Source organism: Onychostruthus taczanowskii, unplaced genomic scaffold (assembly GCF_017590055.1).
Source record: "Onychostruthus taczanowskii isolate IOZ18803 unplaced genomic scaffold, ASM1759005v1 scaffold6, whole genome shotgun sequence".
NCBI lineage: Eukaryota > Metazoa > Chordata > Aves > Passeriformes > Passeridae > Onychostruthus > Onychostruthus taczanowskii.
Genome location: NW_024503679.1, coordinates 18,344,548 through 18,365,657, shown reverse-complemented (window position 1 = coordinate 18,365,657; position 21,110 = coordinate 18,344,548). Strand labels below are relative to the sequence as shown.

At 66.6% G+C, this 21,110-nt stretch overlaps 2 protein-coding genes across 6 annotated transcripts; one reads left to right on the top strand and one right to left on the bottom strand.

Moving 5' to 3' along the window:
- Positions 1–381: 381 nt before the first annotated feature.
- On the bottom strand, positions 382–15,264 carry SEMA4B (semaphorin 4B). Of its 4 annotated transcripts, XM_041419071.1 has the most exons (16): positions 15,148–15,200; positions 9,347–9,566; positions 7,945–8,089; positions 4,787–4,947; positions 4,479–4,541; positions 4,260–4,358; positions 4,036–4,147; positions 3,708–3,824; positions 3,455–3,612; positions 3,088–3,269; positions 2,864–3,014; positions 2,528–2,738; positions 2,333–2,448; positions 2,042–2,205; positions 1,874–1,968; positions 382–1,759 (listed from the first exon to the last, which is right to left on the bottom strand). In XM_041419071.1, exons 3-16 carry the CDS (start codon positions 8,030–8,032, stop codon positions 984–986), a joined length of 2,493 nt encoding a protein of 830 aa, XP_041275005.1. In that variant the 5' UTR covers positions 8,033–8,089; positions 9,347–9,566; positions 15,148–15,200; the 3' UTR covers positions 382–983. The 4 variants fall into 4 exon arrangements, with proteins under 4 accessions (XP_041275005.1, XP_041275003.1, XP_041275002.1 ...); XM_041419069.1 differs by lacking the exon at positions 9,347–9,566 and having other exon boundaries at positions 15,148–15,264; XM_041419068.1 differs by lacking the exons at positions 9,347–9,566; positions 15,148–15,200 and adding an exon at positions 8,225–9,297.
- A 5-nt stretch (positions 15,265–15,269) lies between these two features.
- On the top strand, positions 15,270–20,825 carry IDH2 (isocitrate dehydrogenase (NADP(+)) 2). Of its 2 annotated transcripts, none has more exons than XM_041419099.1 (11): positions 15,270–15,384; positions 17,098–17,189; positions 17,537–17,702; positions 18,076–18,236; positions 18,998–19,141; positions 19,232–19,368; positions 19,463–19,614; positions 19,688–19,800; positions 19,883–19,980; positions 20,093–20,185; positions 20,499–20,825. In XM_041419099.1, exons 2-11 carry the CDS (start codon positions 17,139–17,141, stop codon positions 20,584–20,586), a joined length of 1,203 nt encoding a protein of 400 aa, XP_041275033.1. In that variant the 5' UTR covers positions 15,270–15,384; positions 17,098–17,138; the 3' UTR covers positions 20,587–20,825. The 2 variants fall into 2 exon arrangements, with proteins under 2 accessions (XP_041275033.1, XP_041275031.1); XM_041419097.1 differs by lacking the exon at positions 15,270–15,384 and adding an exon at positions 16,114–16,223.
- Positions 20,826–21,110: the final 285 nt, after the last annotated feature.

Sequence of the window (21,110 nt, the reverse complement as noted above, 5' to 3'; positions counted from 1 at the left end):
TTACTCCTGGTCACCTCTGCCTTCTCCTGTTCCTCATGGTGCCAGGGTGGCATCACCCCATGGCTCTGTGCTCCCCCCCCAAGGGCCTCCCTGCAGCACGCTGCCACGGCACAGCCCCAGGGGGCTGCCCGAGTGACAGCCTGCCAGTAGGTCACAGGGACACAGCCACTGTCCCCGCAGGGCCCCGCGTGCCCTGGCCCAGTGCTCAGCCAAGCACACGAGGAGAAGACTCCAGAGAGCTGATGGCCAGCGCAGTCCTCTGCCCCCTCTGAAGGCACGGGCAGATCTCCCTCTGACTGCAGTGAGAGCCAGACGTGGCTGCTCTCCACGGCACCAACAGGGACGGTTCTGGCCGAGGAAGGCACCGAGCCCTGCCGCACAGACGTGTCTGAAGGACTTTATATAAAAACGAGAGACGTTCCCGCACACACACGTGGGGCCGGGGGGCGTCCCTGCCCACCCCGCGCAGGGGAAGCTGTCCCCAGCTCCCCTTCCCCGGACACAATTCACATTTTCCACATATCAAAAACGAACCAAGCACAGACACACAGCACATGCCGCGGGGCTGGCACTGCCCAGCCGCACGCGTGGCCCTAGTCCCCAGCGGGACGTCACAGTGAGTTGGGGCACGAGGGGTCTGCGGCCGCCCCCTCCTGCCCTCTGCATAGAGGGGGTCAGGGCCTGGCAGAGCCCGCACCAGCAGCCTGAGCCAGGAACCGTGTCTGGCCCTGCAGCAGGGGCGCTGGGCTGGAACCGCCCTGCAGGACCCTGGCAGGTGTGGGGCACCCCTCACACCCACAAGTACCGAGGTGATGCCCGGGGAGGGCTCTGAACCCCCCTGGCTGGTGGGCGCTGCCGCAGAGGGTGGGTGCAGGCTCTGGGCATGCACACACAGACAACATGGACCCTGGCAGTGGTGCACGGTCCAGTGAGGCTCAGCAGAGCAGAGGCAGTGGTGAGCGAGGGCTCGGCTCTCATCCCCGTCACACCACCGAGTCCTGGATCTCGGAGCCCAGGCGCACCCGGGGTCTTTGGCAGGCAGGAGACACCTCCACGAAGCTGTCACGGACGTGGAGAGGCCTCTTCTCTGACTCAGAGAAGGTGCGTGTGGGTCCCGGGGGCTCATGCACGGGGGTACTGGCGATGTAGTTGTCCTGCAGGGCCTGGTAGCCCTTGTGCTCAGGAGCCGTGCTGGGCAGGCTGCTGCCGTTCAGGGGCAGGCTCTCCACTGGCTTGCGGGGTGGCTTCTGGTGCCTGCTGGGGTCGCCGGGCTCCAGCAAGGCCTTCATGCCGTCACGGTGCCGCTGCAGGACAAAGAAGGCCAGCACGAGGACGGCAGCGGCGAAGAGCACGCACATCACCAGGAACTCGGTCCAGTAGGTCTTGCCGTCCAGCCGCGCTGCAGCGCTGCCCACCGCCGAGGTGCTCCGGGACGTGCTGACCGTCTCCAGGGCGTCACGGCCAGCGGCCACCTTCCTGCCAGAGTTTGCTGGCCCAAGGGCTGGCTCTTGCACGCCCACGCAGTAGCTGGCCATCAGCTTGCGGAACCCCTCCTCCAGCGACCAGCACTCATAGGTGCCCGCACGCTCCGGGCTGCCCACCAGAATGAGGGCCCCGTCGGGCAGCACCAGGTAGGAGGCGTTGACAGGTGCCCCGTTGTGCAGCCAGCGCCGCGAGGCCAGGTTGGAGAGCAGCCGGCACGGCAGCGGCCGCACTGCGTTGGGAGGGAGCTGGATCTGCTGGCACGGGGCGCCCGAGTCTGCAGAGAGAACCCGTGGGAACATCAGCTGATGGGAGCGCGGTGGAGCAGGAGTCTGGGATGGGGAGAGCCCCTGGGACACACAGCACACAGAGCAGCACCAGCAGAGCTCACCTGGCGGCAGCAGGATGCGGGGACGGGGCTGGGAGGCGTTGGCCAGCTGGCAGAGCCGCTCCGTGTCAGCATCCTCGATGTCCTGTGCCCAGAGCCTGGGAACAGAGACAGGGCAGGGCAGTGGGGTGCCGTGGGGTGGAGGGGGATGGCAGAGGGTGCAGCACTTACTGTGGGTGTGCCGGGGGATGTGGGGCGACCCTGCGGCAGGCACCCCGGCTCCAGGCGCAGAAGGGGTCCCGTGCCAGCACACATTCCCCACAGCTGCGGTACAGGCTGCAGTTGGCAAAGGGCACCTGGGCCACTGCTGTGTAGGTGGCTGCGTAGACAAGGCCCTGCAGGAGGAGACATGCTGGGGTCAGCGGGGTGGGCTCCTGCACACCCCTGCCTTCCCCCAGCCCACGAACAAGACCAGCCCCAAGCAGGCTGAGCCCCCAGTGCCCCCCTCGCCCCGGCTCCTGCCTGGTCCTGGTCCAGCAGCAGCTGGAGAATGGGCTGCCCGTCGGGGAAGAGGCGGATCTCCTCAATGATGTGCACACCGTGGTTCACCCGCACAGCCTTGTGCAGCCGCCCGTCGTCTGCAAACAGAGGGGCTGTGCTGAGCAGGGCCGGGGTGCAGGCACACGCCCAGCCGCGCCACAGCCCGCCTGCACCCACCCGTGCCCAGGAAGAGGACGTCGTAGGTGCCGTGCAGGCCCTGCGCGCGGTGCACGCCGATCTGCTGGTAGCGCCGGTGGCTCTGCAGCAGCAGCGGCTGGCTGCGCACGGGGCTGTCCATCAGGAAGTGGTCCTTGATAAAGTTCAGCACCCGATCTGGCATCTGCAGCGATGAATTGATCTTCAGGTGCCGTGTGTGGCTGGTGATGCACTGCGGGGAAAGGAAGGGGCTCAGAAGGGCTTGGGGAAGCGGCTGCTGTGGCAGCCACTGGGACCGGGAGAGCAACGGGGCAGTGCTGCATCCCGTGCTCGGGCAGGGGCTGAGGGGCCACCTACCATGCCTGGCCGGGGCTCTGGCACGGGGCTGGTGTCCGTGTACCACTGCTGCGTTTCGCGGTTCACCTCCTTGTAGAGCCCGCCAAAGGCACGCTGCACGCTGCGCATGGGGAAGGCGCAGACGGCCGAGCTGCCCAGTCCACCCTTGTTCCTGGTGAGGACAGGCAAGATCAGGCCCTGGCTCTGCCAAACCTCCCGTGCTGCCCTGGCTCGCCTCCACTCACCACTGCGAGGTGAAGACACCATAGAAGAGCGTCTCCCTCCAGCGCAGCTCACCCGGGGTGAGCACAAAGATGTCCTGCAGCACGTTGAAGGGGAACCCATCCTCAGGGTGTGAGCAGAGCAGCTGTGCCTTCAGGAAGGTTGTCCAGCGCCGCTGCAGCACGCGCTCCCCGCCCTGGTCCCCCTGCGTGGCACAGCGGGTCAGGGTGGGATGCCATGAATGCAGGACACCCCATGTGCTGAGTGGACAGAGCGGGGATCCGGGCACCAAGGGGTGCAGACATGCAGGATGGCCCCACATCCCCACACCCCAGCAGTGAGTCACACCCCAGGCACAGCCCCCACATGCCCCCGCTGCCTTATGCCCACCTTGCACACTCGTGCGATGCGGGAGACGATGGTGTTCTCAAAATAGTCAAACTCCTTCCCGGTCTCGCTGAAGAAGAAGTAGACCTTGTCGTCGTCACCCTCAGGGTTGCCGGCAGGGAGGCTCTCCCGCAGGTAGGCTGAGCCCACGAACGCTGGGTCTGGGGGCACAAGCACCCTCAGCACCACTGGGCCCATCCCTTGCCTCCCACGCTGCAGGGGAGAGGGACCCCGAGGTGCCAGCCCCAGCACTCACCTTGCAGCCAGTTGAGGGAGTTCTCGGTCTTGAGGGCGATGCGGCTCTCCTGGCTGCGGGAGATGGTCGGCTCATTGCCCTGGAAGTTGCTGACGGTCCCGGCGTAGAGCTCGCCGTCTGCCAAAGACAAATTCCTGCTGGGACCCGCCACGCGCCACCAGCACGGCTGGGGTCTGAGATAGCCTGGCCCTGGCCGGGCTTGGCCGGGCAGACGCAGGGAGGGGGAGGCACGGGGAGGAGGGCAAAGGTCCCAGGCACTGCAGGGAGGGTGAGGGCTCCAGGGTGGCACAGGGAGGAAGGGCGAGGGTCCCAGGGTGTCGTGCCTTACCGACCATGACAGCTGTGGAGCGGTACTCGGGGTCAAAGGGGCAGCGTCCCTTCCCGTCCTCCAGCACCACCTTCCCCGACGCGTCCCGCTCCAGGCTGAAGTGCTGCACGTTCTGCAGCAGGATGAGGCTGTGAGCCAGCAGCTCTTGTCCCAGTGCCCAGGACCCCACTGCAGGGCCCTGACGGCACGGGGGGACCTGCAGGGGACCCTGTTCCTGTACTCACGATGTAGGCGCAGGCCGGGCTGAAGGCGCAGGTCCCACAGGTGTACAGGTGGGTGCTGTTCAGCTGCAGCAGCAGCTTGATGTAGTTGTGACAGTCCCTCTGTGGGGGTCAGAGGACCCAGCTCAGCCCTTGGCGCAGCTGTCCCACCCACACCCACCCTGCACAGGGCACTGCCTGCACCCACGACAGCCCCCGATGCCTGCTGGCAACGGGGCTCACCTGAGGGTCCTTGCCCTTGAACACACACTGCCTCTTCTTCTCCTCATCTGCACTCCACAGCAGCTGTGGAGAAGGGACAGTCACTGGGAGCCCCCCCATCCCTGGCTGGTCCACCCACACCCTCCTTGGGCTTGTTCATAGCAACCACATCCTCCCCACCTCAATCATCCTGCTCTGGGGCAGTTGCTCCTGAATGCACGATGGCTCACACAGACCCAAAATGCTGGTGGGGAGCAGATCCCCTGCACTCCAGCCAGCTGGGTGCCCCCTCCCTCCCCAAGGGCTGCCCAGCCCATCCCTGGGCTCACCCTACGAACTGGGGAGCTGGGCTGAAAGTTGCTGGTGTTGAGGGTGAGGAGCAGTTCTCGTGCCCCCAGGTAGAGCGTCCCACCGTCCGGGCTCAGCAGCAGGGCCGTGTAGTTGGACACCCCCGGTGCCTCAAAGCGCCGCACTACTCTCTCGGCCGAGTCTGTGGGGCAAGAGTGACAGGCATCAGCCCCGTGCTGGCACCTGCCCCCAGGACCCTGCACCACGGCTGCTCCTGGCCCCTCTGCCCAGCACCTCGGCCAGGCCACACACCCGGAGCAGCCAGGGCCAGATCCAGCTCTGCCCACACTGCCAGACACATCGCAGTGAACTGTGCAGGGCCATGCTGTGCCCGAGGCCACCGCGAGGCACAGCCACATCCTGGCCCTGAGGATGCCACAACAGCCCTGCCCAGCACTGGGACAGCTGTCCAGCCACGTCCAGCCCTAGAGCTCAGCCCTGCAGCATGGGAGGCTCAGCCCAGCCTAGGCCCACAGGGACCCCAACCTCACGGCAGGGGGAGATGAGTGCTGAGTATCCTCGAGCCCCAGCCTGCAGGGCTCAGCCTCTGCTGGACACAGGGCTCAGCCCGTGCTGGACACAGGGCTCAGCCTCTGCTGCACACAGGGCTCAGCCCGTGCTGGACACAGGGCTCAGCCTCTGCTGCACACAGGGCTCAGCCCGTGCTGGACACAGGGCTCAGCCTCTGCTGCACACAGGGCTCCGCCCGTGCTGGACACAGGGCTCAGCCTCTGCTGGACACAGGGCTCAGCCTCTGCTGGACACAGGGCTCAGCCCGTGCTGCACACAGGGCTCAGCCCGTGCTGGACGCGGGGCTCAGCCCATGCTGGACACAGGGCTCAGCCCGTGCTGCACACAGGGCTCAGCCCCTGCTGCACACAGGGCTCAGCCCATGCTGGACACAGGGCTCAGTCCGTGCTGCACACAGGGCTCAGCTCTGCTGCACACAGGGCTCAGCCTCTGCTGGACACAGGGCTCAGCCCGTGCTGGACACAGGGCTCAGCCTCTGCTGGACACAGGGCTCAGCCTCTGCTGGACACAGGGCTCAGCCCGTGCTGGACACAGGGCTCAGCCTCTGCTGGACACAGGGCTCAGCCTCTGCTGCACACAGGGCTCAGCCTCTGCTGGACACAGGGCTCAGCCCGTGCTGGACACAGGGCTCAGCCCGTGCTGGACTCCAGGCTCAGCCCGTGCTGGACACAGGGCTCAGCCTCTGCTGCACACAGGGCTCAGCCCGCTGCTGCCCACCCTGGCCCGGGGGCTCAGCCCGTGCCGGACACGGCCCAGTGGCCATGCTGAGTCAGGGAGTGCCCGTCCTGTCCCATCCCATGCCGGCCTGTCCCGCGTGGGTGGCCTGGCCCCGGAAGCCCTTCCTCTCCTACCGCCGCTCTGAATCAGATGGGCCTGGCTGCGTGAGCGGGACACGTCGGGCTGACTCACGCTGCCAACTCCCTGACCCTCTGGGGACTCCCTGACCTCCCCCAACCCTCTGCCTGCTCCCAGAGTCCCACCCGGACAACCCCAGAGCTCCTGCCAGGCTCTGCCTGGTGGGAGCCAATGCGAGGGATCGAGGAGCTGTGGGGCAATGGAGCTGTGGGGAGGGACCCCGTGGCTCTCACCTCCCATTGCTCCACAAACCCCAGGTGACTCTAGATGGGGCAGCATCATCCCCCATTCCAGGGGGCTCAGCTGGCCCAGCACCAGCCCAGCTCTCCACAGTGGTGCAGAGAGGAGGAAGCTGATGCCCCAGGGCATCCTCCTGTGAGGGGCCCTGCACCCTAGAGGTGGGGTGATGCCACCCGTGGTGGGCACGGCAGCAGAGGGGCAACGGGGCCCCTGTGCCTTGCAGAGCTGTGCCGACATGGGGAGCTAGCTGCTGGTGTGGCTGCCAGGGACCTGTCAGGACAAGACCTGCTTCTTCCAGACAAACCTGCTGCAGGCACATCCAGTGCTCCCAGGGGAGCAGCTCCCAGCTCCTCCCTCCCACCGACCGCAGCCCCACGCGGCCACGCTCCCTGGGAGCCACCACCGGACACACACCGGCCACTGGCCCGTGCTCCCCGCCCAGCTCCTCCCGCCTCGCTGGGGTCCAGGCCGGGATCCCCAGGCACTGCCCGTGGCTGCAGCCCCACAGCTCCCACAGGTGTGCAGAGCACGGGGCAGAACCGGTCTGTGCAGGCAGGGCCAGGCAGCGTGGCTCAACACGGCACAGCACAGCATGGCATGATGCCGAGCTGGTTGTCTCACTGGGTCCCAGCCTCCTGTCCAGCTCAGCAGGTCCCACATCTGCTGGAGCCACCGTGGCCAGCGGTCACGGGAGCATGTGGTGGGGCCACATCTCCAGCAGTGCAGCACGCCGAGCCAGGGAGCGCTCGCAGCTGCCCAAACCACGGCACCCTCCCAGCGCAGGACGGGATGGGCTCTGCTGGCCGGCAGCAGCTGGATCCAGCCACCTTCTGGCAGCACAGCCGTGGGTGGCTCCCCCGCACGGCACAGCTGCCAGGGCTCACCCAGCCTCTGCCAGCTGCTGGGGGGCTCTGCAGGGCAGGAGGGGGCTGCAACCAGGCCTCCCACTTGTTACAGTTCTGCTTGGCCTAGCACCGTCCCAGATATCCTTCCCTGGCCCCTGGAGAGCGCAGCCCCCATCACTCGGGGGCCACGCAGCTGACAAGCGCCTGCAGAGGGGCTCAGAGCTGTCCGGAGCCCAGCACGGCACAGAAAGGGGCTGTGGCGTGTCCCCCACCCCAGGACATTCTGAGCAGGGAGGGAGCGCGGGGGCAGAGTGCCCCGGCCGGCTCAGCCCACCCCATCTGCAGGGAACACGGCTGCCACCGGTGCCCTGCTCGGGGGCACAGACACACCCACGGCGGGTGCGGGTCTGGACGGGGCTGCGCGCCCACACCCCGCAGCACCCCCGGGGCTCTGCCCAGCCCTCGCTCCGTGTCCCGCTGGCAGGGGCTTCCCCGTGTCCCGGGAGCTGGCGGGGCTGTCACACGGCGTTTCCACGCGGCGCACAGAGCCCGGGGCCGCGGGACGCTCCGCCGCCCCAGGGGGACGCCAGCCGGAGCCCTCGGCGGGGGCTGGCTGCCCTCCCCCGTGCCGGCGGACCCCCACCCACCGGCGGTCAGCGGACACTCACCGTAGGGCAGGCTGACCCGCGGGACAGGCTCCGGAGCCGCCGAGAGCAGCAGCGCCGCCAGGACCGGCAGCACCGGCCGCGCCGCCATCCCGCACCGAGCCGCGGGGCTCCGCCGCGGCCGCGAAGCCGCCCGGGCGCTGCAGACCTGCGGGGAGAGAAGGGGCTCAGCGGCTTGGTACGGCACGGCCCGGCCCGCCCCGCTCCGCCCTCGGCACCGGGCGCAGCAGCCACGGGCGGAGCCCCGCCCGGCCGGACCGAACCGGCCCCGCCCGAGCTTTACCGATCTGTCCCCGAGCCGTGCCCAGCAGATCCCGGCCGCACCGATCCGCTCCAGCCCCCCGCCCGCCGGTGCTCCGGGCGGCGGGCCGCTCGGAAGAGGGGGCGGGCGGTTCCCCGTCGGTACCGCCCCCGCGCCGCCCCAGCGGGACCCGGCCCCAGCCCCCGCCCCGCCGCCGTCACGGTCCGGAGGGAACGGGGCTTTGTCCCCGGCGCTAGCGGCAGCCAGGGACTCCCGGCAGCCTCCTCCCCTCCCCGGCAGGGAAACCCGCTGGGGCCGGGACCCGGCGGTGCTGCAGGGGCTGGCCGGGTGTGTATCTTGCTGTCCCCGGAAAAGCTGTCCCGGGAGTGTCCTGCTGTCCTGCGAACAGCTCGGCCCCATGGCTGCTACCAGAGCCGCCCCTCAGCTGTGCCCCACGGCCACACTGCTGGGGCTGGGGGCTCTGGTGGGCACAGCCCGGCGCTCCCAGCCCTCCCTCGGGAGAAATGGAGCACCACGGGGTGCCTGAGCCAGCCCCAGCACAGGCAGACCTGGCCGGCACCGGTGTCCCCACAGGTAGCACTCAGCACAGGCGACACATCCGTGCCAGCCCCCGTTCCCGTTCCAGGGGTCCCACCGAGCAGGTAGCACTGGGCAAGATCCTCTGCCCGGCCCTCAGGGGCTCTGTCCCTGCTGGGGTGTGGGGAGGGCTCACAGCCCCACAGCCCTCAGAGCACTGCCCACCCGGCCAGCAGCACCCACACAACTATTAATGACAATTCCTTACATCGCCATGGCAACGGGGACAGGGGGACAGAGGGATGGGGTCCGGGGATTCCCCTGCAGTAGGCAGCACTCCTGGGGCCAGGGTACCCAGCACTGCCCTCCCAGTGTGGGGTGTGGGGCAGAGCTTCCCATGTCCTTCTTGGTCAGTCCCAGCCCTGGTCCGCAGTGGTGGGACCCACTTGGAGCCCCCTGCTCAGGAGAAATGCTCCCCACAGTCCTGGGACAGCCGTGCCCACACTCGGTGGATGCCTGTGCCCACAGTCCCGGGACAGCCGTGCCCACACTCGGTGGATGCCTGTGCCCACAGTCCCGGGACAGCCGTGCCCACACTCCCACACTCTGCCCACTCACAGGTCATACCTGATGTCCAGGGGCCGGGGCTCTGGGCTGCCCCTCTGCCCCAAATCGACTTTGCTCCCTTCCTGTCCCCGCTGCTCCTGCTGTTCCCGGTGGAGCCTGACGTTCCTTCCCAGGCCTGGGACAGTCCCACAGCTCCACCCCAGCCTTATCAGCAGCACCCTTTGCCCGGGAAGTGGCACAGACGGACGGGACTCAACTGCACCCAGCCAAGCACGTCACCCTGAGTAGGGTGGGAGAAGGCACTCACCCTGCAGCCATGGCCCCCTGCCCTATGCCACCTCATGGCATCCTGGGGGGCTCCAGGGACCTGGCTGCCACCTGTGCATGGCCGTGGTAGGGCTGTGTCAGCACCCCGGTGCGATGGCACGCAGCGAGGACGGGAGCCCCTGCAGGGAGGGCAGCTGCTCTGGGGTGAGCAGGGGGGGCAGGAGCAGGAGGGAAGGGAAGGGAAGGGGCAGGCAGGGAGGAAAAGCAGGGCAGAGCAGGCAGGGAGGGAGGGCAGGAACAGGCAGCAGAACCACGCCAGAGCCTGTGCCTTTAAGCGCCACTCCAGCGCTGCTGGCAGCCAGGGCTGTTTACGCCAAACTCCCATTTATCTCCTGTCCTGCCCACGCAGCTGCCAGCGGGGCAGCGCCGGGGGCACCGCAGCACCCTGCCCCGCTCTGCCCTGAGCAGGCCCGAGCGTGCCCCACGCCCTGCTGCAGGCATTGGCACGCACCGCTGCAGCCCGGGCCACCCTCCCTGCCCACTGCCGGCAATGGGGAAACCTCTCTGGGTGTTTGGGCAGCACCAAAACCTGTGGCCTGGGGTCAGCAGGCAGGTGGGGCGGTGGTTTCTGCACCAAATTCCCACGCCAGCGCCCGCCACCCCGTTCCCACTGGCAGTGGGTGATGGGAAGGCGGTGATGGAACCGGGCGCTGCTGCTGCTGCCTGCAGAGAGCGGGACAGACTGTGTGAGACTCACCGCTGCTGCTGCTGCTGCTGCTGCTGCTGCCCATGAGCTCCCACCCTCCTGCGCAGCCTGCCCCACACGGCCCCTGCTCAGGGACCGGGACCCGGCTCGTACACTGCCCACACACCCGGGCTCTCGCCACCTTCCCGGGCTCACACGCTCGCCCCCGGCTCGGCTGGCTGCTGGGAGCTGCCAGACAGCAGCCGGCAGCCCGAGCTCCGAGCACGCACACGCACAGCGTGCGAGCACGCATGCATGCACACCTGCAGTGCGCGGCGCGGCCCTGCACAGCCACGCAGATGCTCCAGCCCCAGCTGCTCCGCGCCGGCCGCCCGGAGACCGCGGGTCTCACCGGAGCGGGGATACCCGGCCGCAGCTGGAGCGCTGTGCCGCGTCCTGACAGCTCCTGCGAGGGGCTCCAGCAGGACGAGGGGCTGGGGCAGCCTCTGGCCCGACAGCTGGCAGGGCTCCCCACGGGGCCCCGGGGCATCCCCCGTTCCAGGTACACCAGCTGTGGCACCCTGCCTGAGCCCAGGGCCTCCCACGGGGCCAAGCTGGGCTGCCCCCCACCTCTCCGGCCCACCGTGAGCTCAGACCCTCCTGCCAGGACCCCCTGGCACACAGCCACGCTGCCCCACAGCATCCCCTTCGCCCTGGCAGGGCACCTGCACCCGGGGCACTGGGTACCCCACAGCACACAGCTTTCTCACTGCTCCCATCACTCCTGCATGATGGCAGAGTCAGTTCTGAGGACAACAGGCTGTCCCCTGCCTGCACCCCACACTGCCCACACACCCCGACTGCCTGCCTGGGGAGCTGCAGGACACACAGGGTGCTGCACATGGGCCCCCACTCCTTGCTGGGCAGCCCTGGCACAGGGCAGGGAAGAGCCAGCAGGAGCCCCAGCCAGTGAGCACCCCCGGGTGACAGCGAGGTGGTGGACTTGGAGCACAGGCATGTCAGCTCCCTGGAGTGCAGGAATGGAGGGTCCAGGCTCAGGGATGGGTGCCCCCTTCCCAGCCAGTCCTGACTCCGCAGAGCCCAAACCAGCACTGGTCCCTCAGCCCCTTTGTCCTGTGGCACCCTCGCTACCCTCGCCCTGCTGCTCCTTGGGGTCAGAGGGGGTGCCAGCCCCCCAGGCAGCCGCAGGCCCAGTTGGAGCAGGCACTAGGGCCCAAGGAATGACCCAAAAGCCCCTGGGACCCCGACCCTCCCTGCACACCAAGCCAGGCGCTGCCTGGGCACCAACAGATCCTCAGACGCTGCGGCCACATGTCTGGGACACGCAGCCCGTGTGCACCCCGCAGGTGTCCGGGACACGTCACAGCTGCGGGACACACCACGCACATGCGTGTCCCAGTCCCCAGCAGGCGCTGACACGCCTGCCCGTGAGCGGCCTGCGACGCCCGCCCGAGCACCGCGGGTGCCTCCGCACCCTCGGCCCGGTGTACGCACAGCCGGCACATGTAAACACACGCAGAGAGGTCATGGGGTGTTCACGCCCTGGGCGGCAAACACTCGCCTGGGAACAGGCTGTGGGAACGGCCCCGGTGTGCCTGCACCCCACACACACACACACACACACACACATGCACACTTCAGCACACACACAGGCACACCCAGATGCACACACATTGTCACACAATCACACAGTGATGCACACACATTGTTACTCACACACTGTCACACACACAATCACACAGCAATGCACACACATTGTTACTCACACACATTGTCACACACACACAATCACACAGCAATGCACACACATTGTTGCTCACACACTGTCACTCACACACTGTCACTCACACACACAATCACAACAGCTATGCACACACATTGTCACTTACATGCACAGTCACACAGCGATGCACACACATTGTCACTCACACACACTGTCACACACACACACAATCACAACAACTATGCACACACATTGTCACTTACATGCACAGTCACACAGCTATGCACACACATTGTCACTCACACACTGTCACTCACACACACAATCACAACAACTATGCACACACATTGTCACTCACACACACTGTCACACACACTGTCACACACACAATCACAACAGCTATACACACACATTGTCACTTACACGCACAGTCCCACAGCGATGCACACACATTGTCACTCACACACACTGTCCCACACACTGTCACACACACTGTCACACTCACTGTCACACACACAATCACAACAGCTATACACACACATTGTCACTTACACGCACAGTCCCACAGCGATGCACACACATTGTCACTCACACACATTGTCACTCACATGCACAGGCACACAGTCACACACATTGTCACACACAGTGTCACTCGCACAGGCACACAGTCACTCACATTGTCATACACACAGTCACACAGCGATGCACACACATTGTCACTCACACACACAGTGTCACTTGCACAGGCACACACACAGTCACACACATTGTCACACACACAGTCACACAGCGATGCACACACATTGTCACTCACACACACAGTGTCACTCGCACAGGCACACAGTCACACACATTGTCACACACATTGTCACACACACAGTGTCACTCACTCGCACAGGCACACAGTCACACACATTGTCACACACACATTGTCACTCACACGCACAGGCACACAGCTATACACACACATTGTCACTCACACACACAGTGTCACACGCACAGTCACACAGTCACACACACGCTCGCTTTCCCGGGCACACTCGCCCATTCCCACATCCACGCGCTCCCAGCCCCCCGCACACGTCCCTCGGGGCCCCCCGTGCGCGCGCACGCCCCTTGCACGCCCGCCCGCTCTGCACGCGCACTCGCGGGCACGCCCGCCCCGCACACCCGCGGCTCTCCCGGGCCCGGTGCCCCCCGCTGCTCACCCGCTCGGCGGCTCCGAGGCGCGGCGGCAGCCGCAGGCGGCGGGGGGGGCTCCAAGGGCCGGCCCGCCCCGCCCCGCCCCGGCCGGCCCCGCTCCGCGCCGGGGGCCCGGGCTGGGCTGGGGGCCGCTCCCGCCTGGGGACCCACCCCCGCTTCTGGGGGCGGCAGCTGGAGCGGCCTGTCTCTGCCCCCACGGTTTCTGGGGTGGCCCCGGCCATAAAGGGGTCGTGCCCAGAAATGAGTGTTTCAGCCCCAGCACGCTGAGGGGCTGCTGGGCCAGGTTTGGGGGGCAGCACCCACTAGGGGCCCTTCCTGGGGGCTCCCGGTAGCAGGGGTGGCTGTGGGACACCAGTGCCTGTGCGCACAGCCTCAGGCATCACCATGAGACCCTTGCGCTGGTAGCGAGCTCAGGGGGTTTGGGGTAATTCACGGGCACCTCATGGCACGTGTGGCTCTGTGGGGGTCGGGGATAGCACGGCCGTGGGTGTCCCCAGAGTGGCACTCGGAGCTGCTGGCTGGCAGCGTGTGTCAGCAGCACCCAGAGCAGCTGGGGTCACGGCACTGAAACACTCACTGCCTGTGCTGCCCGGGCAGGGGTCCCCGGGCAGGGGTCCCCGGGCAGGGTCACGCCGGCAGCCCCAGGAGGTCGGATGGTGGCTTGAGGGGGGACACAGCCCCCACTCCAGCCTGCGGGCAGCTCTGGGGGCTCTTGCATTTGTGGGCAGCAGAGGAAACACAGCCCCCATCAGCCCCTCGGTGCCCCCTCCCCGGGCAGACACAGGGCTGCCTGCGGGGAGCACAGAGCCCCACGCCGTGTCCTTCTCATGCTCTGTCTGGGCCCCAAACCTGGGGGACCTGTCACCCCCTGAGGTGCCGGCCCTGCCAGCACTCCGGTGTCCCCAGCGTGGCCAGGCAGGGGACACTGGAGCGGCACGGCGGGAGGGCGGCCGTGCTGCGGCCAGGGATGAACGGGCGGTGCCTTTGTCTGGGCCTGTGCCACATGGCCGCTCTCGTCCTCTGCTGGGGGGACTGCCCCGGCGCTGGCCTGACCTCGTCCTGCCGGCGCTGCGGTCACTGGGCGGCTCCAACCGCGGGGCCAGGGCCAGGGCAGCCGGGGGGGCAGCTGGGGGGGCAGCCGGGGGGGGCGGCGGGCAGCCCCCGAGCGGGGTGGCAACCCCCGAGCAGGGCCGGCAGCCCCCGAGCAGTCCAGCAGCCCCCGAGCAGGGTGGCAGCCCCCGAGCAGGGCTGGCAGCCCCCGAGCAGGGTTGGCAGCCCCCGAGCAGGGTTGGCAGCCCCCGAGCAGGGTTGGCAGCCCCCGAGCAGGGCCGGCAGCCCCCGAGCAGTCCAGCAGCCCCCGAGCAGGGTGGCAGCCCCCGAGCAGGGCTGGCAGCCCCCGAGCAGGGTTGGCAGCCCCCGAGCAGGGTTGGCAGCCCCCGAGCAGGGTTGGCAGCCCCCGAGCAGGGTTGGCAGCCCCCGAGCAGTCCAGCAGCCCCCGAGCAGGGTGGCAGCACCCGAGCAGGGTTGGCAGCCCCTGAGCAGTCCAGCAGCCTCCGAGCAGGGCCGGCAGCCCCTGAGCAGTCCAGCAGCCCCCGAGCAGGGCTGGCAGCCCCCGAGCAGTCCAGCAGCCCCCGAGCAGGGCTGGCTGGGGCCGCAGGCTGCTGGCAGCACGGGCTGGGCGCCGGGAGCAGGGAGAGCGGGACCCCGGAGCGCTGTGACCCCCCCGCACTGCCAGCCCGCGGCTCCTGCTCTGGTTAATGTTAAAGCCAGCAGACGTCAAGGACTGCCGCAGCTCCCCCAGCCCCTCCGCCGGGGGCTGCCAGCTCCAGGACTGTTTTTCTTCCCGGAGCAGGCTCTGCCCGTCCCATGTGGCTAAAAAAAGCCATCGGCTTGGCTGGGACAGCAGGACAACAAATTCCCGGCCCAAGCAGCCTCCTGGCAACTCTGGCACACTCCAAGCACCTTCTTGGGGTGCCCCTGGTGTGCATCACCCCCGTCGTCGTTGTCATCATCGTAGTTGTCCTTGTTGTCGTCGTCCTCTTCCTCCTTTGTCGTCTTCGTCCTCCTCCTCCTCGTGCCCACGCGGGGCCAGGCGAGGTGAAGGTCCCCGGTGGAACAGTGGCAGTTGCCCTTGTCCTGCTGGATCCAGCTGCCGAGTCACGCGCCAGCCGTGAGCAGGGACGCCGGCTTCCATGTAGGGTCAGGCTTCCATGTAGTGTCTGCATGCCCCCAGCCCCACTGTGCCCCCCCGCCTTCACACGGGACTTTGCAGCTGGGTTTGGTCCCAGTTCTAGGAGGGTTTTTACGGCTGTGTTTTTGATCCTGAGGATGTCTGAAGCGGGTTCCACGAGGGGTTTTGCAAACGGGTTTGGTCCCGGGGGGTGGGGCCATTCGCAATTCCACAAAGGATTTTAAACTGGTGTCTGATCCCCAAGTTTCGTTTCATTTCTGGTCCCAGGCAGGGTTTTGCATCAAGGTCTGGTCCCAGGGGGTTTTGTTCTCTGTTCCACGAGGAGATTTGAAACTGGATCAGGTTCTGGGGGAGTTTGGTCCCTGATCCCCGTGGGGTTTGGCAACCGAGTCAGATTCCATGGGGGGCGGTCCAGATCCCACGCAGGGTTTTACAGCTAGATTTGGTCCTGGGCCAAATCGGGCCTGGTCCCCATTCCACAGGACATTTCACAGGCGGGTTTTGTTCCCATTCCACGTGGGGTTTGGCCACGTATCCCTAACCCGACGTACCCAGGGATGCAACATCCCTTCGGTGGGAAGGGGGAGCGCTGCGGACCGAGGCCACGCCGTGCTCCGGCACTGCGGCGGGGGCAGCGCAGGCCCGGCCCCACCGCGGGACCCTCCGGAGGCCCCACGAGGGGAGCCGGGGCTCTGTCCCGCCCCGGGGCGGAGAGAGCCGCGCCCCGGTGTCCGCCCCGTCGCGTCCGCCCACGCCATGGCCGCCCGTTACCTCCGCGCTGCCCCGGCGCTGCGCCGCCTGCCCCGCTGCCCGCCGCCCGCCGCCGGCCAGGGCCAGCGCCGCCACTGTGAGTGGGGACACCGGGGGACACCGGGGGACACGGGGGCACCGCCGCCTTGCGGGGCCGCCCGCCCCGGCCGGCTCGGATTCTTTCGGGGGGCGGTGTCTGCAGCGGGATCCGCGCTCGCGTACCGGCGCTCCGCGGGCCGCTGCGGACCCACGCCGCGCCTTGTAGCTCGGGCTGCTCCTGGGGGGGGGTCGGTCCCGGTTCTGCCAGGGGCTTCACAGATGGCTTTGGTCCCAGGGGAGTTTGGTCCCGGCTCCACGTGGCGTTTTGCGCTCCAGCTCCTGGTCTGAGCCTGGTGCGGGGGGGTCGCGCAAGGTCCCGGGCCAGCGCGGGATTCTGCCCCCGGGAGGGTTCACTCCTGGTCCTGGTGCCACGCAGAGTTTTTTGTTGCCTATCAATGCGCAGGTCCCACTCAGGGAGGGTCACCTCTGCTCTGGGTACCACGTGAGGTTTTACAGCCTGACCACAGACTAGTTTGGCACCCAGAGGGCTTTAGTCCTGGTCCAGGATCCACGCAGGGATTTGCACCTCGGTTTGTGCCTGAGTCTGGCCCCAGGGGATTGCACCTGCTCCTGGTTCTGGTCCCATTCTTGATCTCACTGAGGCCTTGGAGCCCCGTGTGGATCCCCCTCTGGGAGGAATGTGTCCCTGTCCGCCTCACGTGGTGGGTTTTGCACTCTGACCCCCACTCCAGCAGTGGTGGCCCCAATAACTGGCCCAGACCCCAGTGGGGCTTGCCTGTACCTGTCCCTGAGCCAGGGTGGCACCCACACCTGGCTGGACGGAGCTGTGTGGTCCCCACAGGATGCCCTGGCCCCACAGCAGGATGTGGGGGACCAGGGCTGCACCCCTAACACCCCACACTGCTCTCCAGATGCCGACAAGCGGATCAAGGTGGCAAACCCAGTGGTGGAGATGGACGGGGACGAGATGACACGGATCATCTGGGCCTTCATTAAGGAGAAGGTGATGGGGTCCTGCCCCAGGGTCGGGCGGGTGTGCCACGAGTGGAGCTGGGGGGTTGAACGGGGAACCGGTGATCCCTGTGCTGCCCTCTGTCTGTCCCTCCCGCCTCTGTCCCTCTGTCTGCAGGAAGCAGGTCGTAAAATGGGCACCACTACCAGAAGGACCTTTAAGTGAGGCGGTTCCGGGCAGGGGGAGCTGTCTCACACAGGGAGGCCTGCTCAAGGCAGGGGGATCTTCCTGCTCAGCGGAGCCACCGTGGGCAGGCAGCCAGGGCTGGCCATGCCGTGGTGCTGCTCCCCAGGCACCTCGCACTGTCCCCCCATTCTGACGCTCTCCTGGCCCCTCAGCTCATCCTGCCCAACGTGGATGTCCAGCTAAAGTACTTCGACCTGGGGCTGCCACATCGGGACAAGACGGATGACCAGGTCACCATTGACTCAGCGCTGGCCACCCAGAAGTACAGCGTGGCTGTCAAGTGTGCCACCATCACGCCTGATGAAGCCAGGGTGGAAGGTGGGCAGGGGCAAGGGGCCGAGCTCCCGTCACAGTGGGGGGGTGCTGGCAGCTCCATGGGGTGCTGAGCCTCCTGTCTGTGCCCCCTGGGGTCAGCAGTGCCCTCCCACTGCCAGCTCAGGTTTTTGGTGGGTTGGGGGCTGCACCATACTCAGTGTTGTGCCCCTCTCCCTACCCTGGGGGCTCATGGGTGCTGTGGGGACCCCACACTGACCTCTGCCCTGTGCCAGGCACGATCTCATGCTGGCTGTCCCTGCCCTTGCAGCAGGGTCTGGCAGCAGCCCGTGGCACAGTGGAGCTGGGTGCTGGCAGGGACTGTGTGCTTCAGGGGGCTGGGGGGGTCGTTCAGGGGTCCCATCTGCATGCCCCACAGAGTTCAAGCTGAAGAAGATGTGGAAGAGCCCCAACGGCACCATCCGAAACATCCTGGGGGGGACGGTGTTCCGGGAGCCCATCATCTGCAAGAACATTCCTCGTCTGGTGCCCGGCTGGACCAAGCCCATCACCATTGGCCGCCACGCCCACGGAGACCAGGTGAGCCCAGTGCAGGTGACCATGTGAGCTAGCACAGGTGACCAGGTGAGGTAGCACAGGTGACCATGTGAGCCAGCGCAGGTGACCAGGTGAGGTAGCACAGGTGACCAGGTGAGCTAGCACAGGTGACCAGGTGAGCCAGTGCAGGTGACCATGTGAGATAGCACAGGTGACCAGGTGAGCCAGCACAGGTGACCATGTGAAATAGCGCAGGTGACCAGGTGAGCTAGCACAGGTGACCATGCGAGCCAGCACAGGTGACCATGTGAAATAGCGCAGGTGACCAGGTGAGCTAGCACAGGAGACCAGGTGAGCCAGCGCAGGTGACCAGGTGGGATAGCACAGGTGACCATGTGAGATAGCACAGGTGACCAGGTGGGGTAGCACAGGTGACCATGTGAGCCAGCGCAGGTGACCAGGTGAGCCAGCACAGGTGACCATGGGAACTAGCACAGGTGACCATGGGAGCCAGCGATGGGAGCCAGCGCATAGCACAGGTGACCAGGTGGCAGGTGACCATGTGAGCCAGCACAGGTGACCAGGTGAGCCAGCGCAGGGGACCAGGTGAGCCAGCACAGGTGACCATGGGAGCTAGCACAGGTGACCATGTGAAATAGCACAGGTGACCAGGTGATCTAGCACAGGTGACCATGTGAGCCAGCACAGGTGACCAGGTGAGCCAGCGCAGGTGACCAGGCCGGGAGCCTGTGTCTGGCCAGCAGCTGCCTCCGCCCCGCCTGACGCTCTGCCCGGCCCCGCAGTACAAAGCCACCGACTTCGTGGTGGACAAGTCGGGGACATTCAAGCTGGTCTTCACGCCCAAGGACGGCAGCGGCGCCAAGGAGTGGGAAGTGTTCAACTTCCCCGGCGGCGGCGTGGGCATGGGCATGTACAACACGGACGAGGTACGGCTGGGGGGCCCTGCGGGGCTGCGTGCCTTGCCAGCCCGGGGGATGCCACCCTGAGGGACAGGGCTTTGCGTGCTTCCCTTGCAGTCCATCTCCGGCTTTGCGCACAGCTGCTTCCAGTACGCCATCCAGAAGAAGTGGCCGCTCTACCTGAGCACTAAGAACACCATCCTCAAGGCCTATGACGGGCGCTTCAAGGACATCTTCCAGGAGATCTTTGATAAGTATGGACCTGGGGGGGGTCTGGGCTGTCCTGGGGGCGCTGGCAGTGAGACCCACGCGGGGTGAGCATGGCTGACCCCTGGCCCGGGCTCCCAGGCACTACAAGACGGAGTTTGACAAGCTGAAGATCTGGTACGAGCACCGGCTCATCGACGACATGGTTGCCCAGATGCTGAAATCCTCCGGCGGCTTTGTCTGGGCCTGCAAGAACTACGACGGGGATGTCCAGTCAGACATCCTGGCCCAAGGTGCAGCAGGGCAGGGTGTGCTGGGCTCTGCAGCACCACCCTGGGAGCCGTCCTGACCCCTGTCCCACCGCAGGGTTCGGCTCCCTGGGCTTGATGACCTCTGTGCTGGTGTGTCCGGATGGGAAGACCATTGAGGCCGAGGCTGCCCATGGCACTGTCACCCGCCACTACCGGGAGCACCAGAAGGTGGGCAGAGCCTGTGAGCTGCCCATGCCAGGCTGCCCACGGCGTGGTGTCCACACCAGAGCGCTGACCACTCTCTCCGCAGGGGCGACCCACCAGCACCAACCCCATTGCCAGCATCTTCGCCTGGACACGCGGCCTGGAGCACCGCGGCAAGCTGGACAGCAACCCTGACCTCATCAAGTGAGCAGGGGGGTGGCATCCCCGGGGGAGGGTCCCTGCCAGCAGCTGCTCTGGTGGCACTCGCGGCAGGGCCCCTGGCACTGTGCAAACTGTGCCCCAAACCCGTCGCCAGGTTTGCGCAGACGCTGGAGAAGGTCTGCGTGGACACGGTGGAGAGCGGGACCATGACGAAGGACCTCGCTGGCTGCATCCATGGCCTTGCCAAGTACGGGTGGCTCAGGGCAGAGCAGGGGGGCAGCCACCTGCACTAGGGCAGCCTGGCTGCACGGGTGACCCTGTAGGGTGGCCACAAGGACGGGCTGGCCCTGCAGGGCAGCCTCAGGGGTAGGAAAGGAGCTGGCTGTGCACAGTGGCCACAGGAAGCTGCTGGCCTCTCTGGACAGTCCCCAGGCACTCGGGATGGCTATTTCATTCACTGTTGATTGGGCTGGGCAGGGGCCACATCCTGGACCCAGGGCTGTGGTGCCTGTGGGGGGAGGCAGGCAGGGACCCCCACCAAGCCCTGTCTGTCTCCCCAGTGTGAAGCTGAATGAGCACTTTGTGAACACTACCGACTTCCTCGATGCCATCAAGAACAACCTGGACAAGGCTCTGGGCAAGAAATAGGAGACAGCCTCCCCATCTCTGGGATGGATGGGGCTGGGAGGGGCCCAGTGCCCCCCCAACTCCCCAGCACAGCTCAGGAACAGTTGAATAATTTTTCTAAAGTTTTCTTAGGAGTGTTTTTAAAGCCTTTGTAGCAGGGGAGTGTAGGGGTGGGGGGTGTGTGGGGGTGTGTCTGTCCTGCCCTGATTCATGTACCCCATAACTGTTTGGTGCCATTAAATATCTCCCCAGCCATGGCACACCACCTGGCACAGCTTTATACTGCGGGCACGGGGGGCAGCCAGAGCCCTCAGCTCAGCCTTGCCAGCCTGGGGGGGCCCTGCACTCCAGCATTTTGGCATTATGGGGGTCCCCAGCCCTGCCAGGCTGAGGAAGGGTCGGGGTTGGCCAAGGCTGTGGCCATGTCCCCAAGATGCCCCAAGGCTGGCAGGGGTAGTAGTCACACTGCCTTGTGGGGGACTGAGTGGAGCCACACCCAGAGCCAGCCCAGGGCTTTTGGGGATGGGGCAGATGCTGCTCAGCCA

Coding starts and splice junctions, on each gene's coding strand:
- IDH2 (XM_041419097.1), top strand. CDS start 16,133: ATGGCCGCCCGTTACCTCCGCGCTGCCCCGGCGCTGCGCCGCCTGCCC. Junction 19,369..19,462: donor TTCCAGGAGATCTTTGATAA/GTATGGACCTGG, acceptor CCGGGCTCCCAG/GCACTACAAGACGGAGTTTG. Junction 19,981..20,092: donor AGCAACCCTGACCTCATCAA/GTGAGCAGGGGG, acceptor ACCCGTCGCCAG/GTTTGCGCAGACGCTGGAGA.
- SEMA4B (XM_041419067.1), bottom strand. CDS start 8,602: ATGGGGCCGAGCTGTTCGCAGGACAGCAGGACACTCCCGGGACAGCTT. Junction 4,359..4,478: donor TCAAGGGCAAGGACCCTCAG/GTGAGCCCCGTT, acceptor TGACCCCCACAG/AGGGACTGTCACAACTACAT. Junction 3,015..3,087: donor GGTGTCTTCACCTCGCAGTG/GTGAGTGGAGGC, acceptor TGTCCTCACCAG/GAACAAGGGTGGACTGGGCA.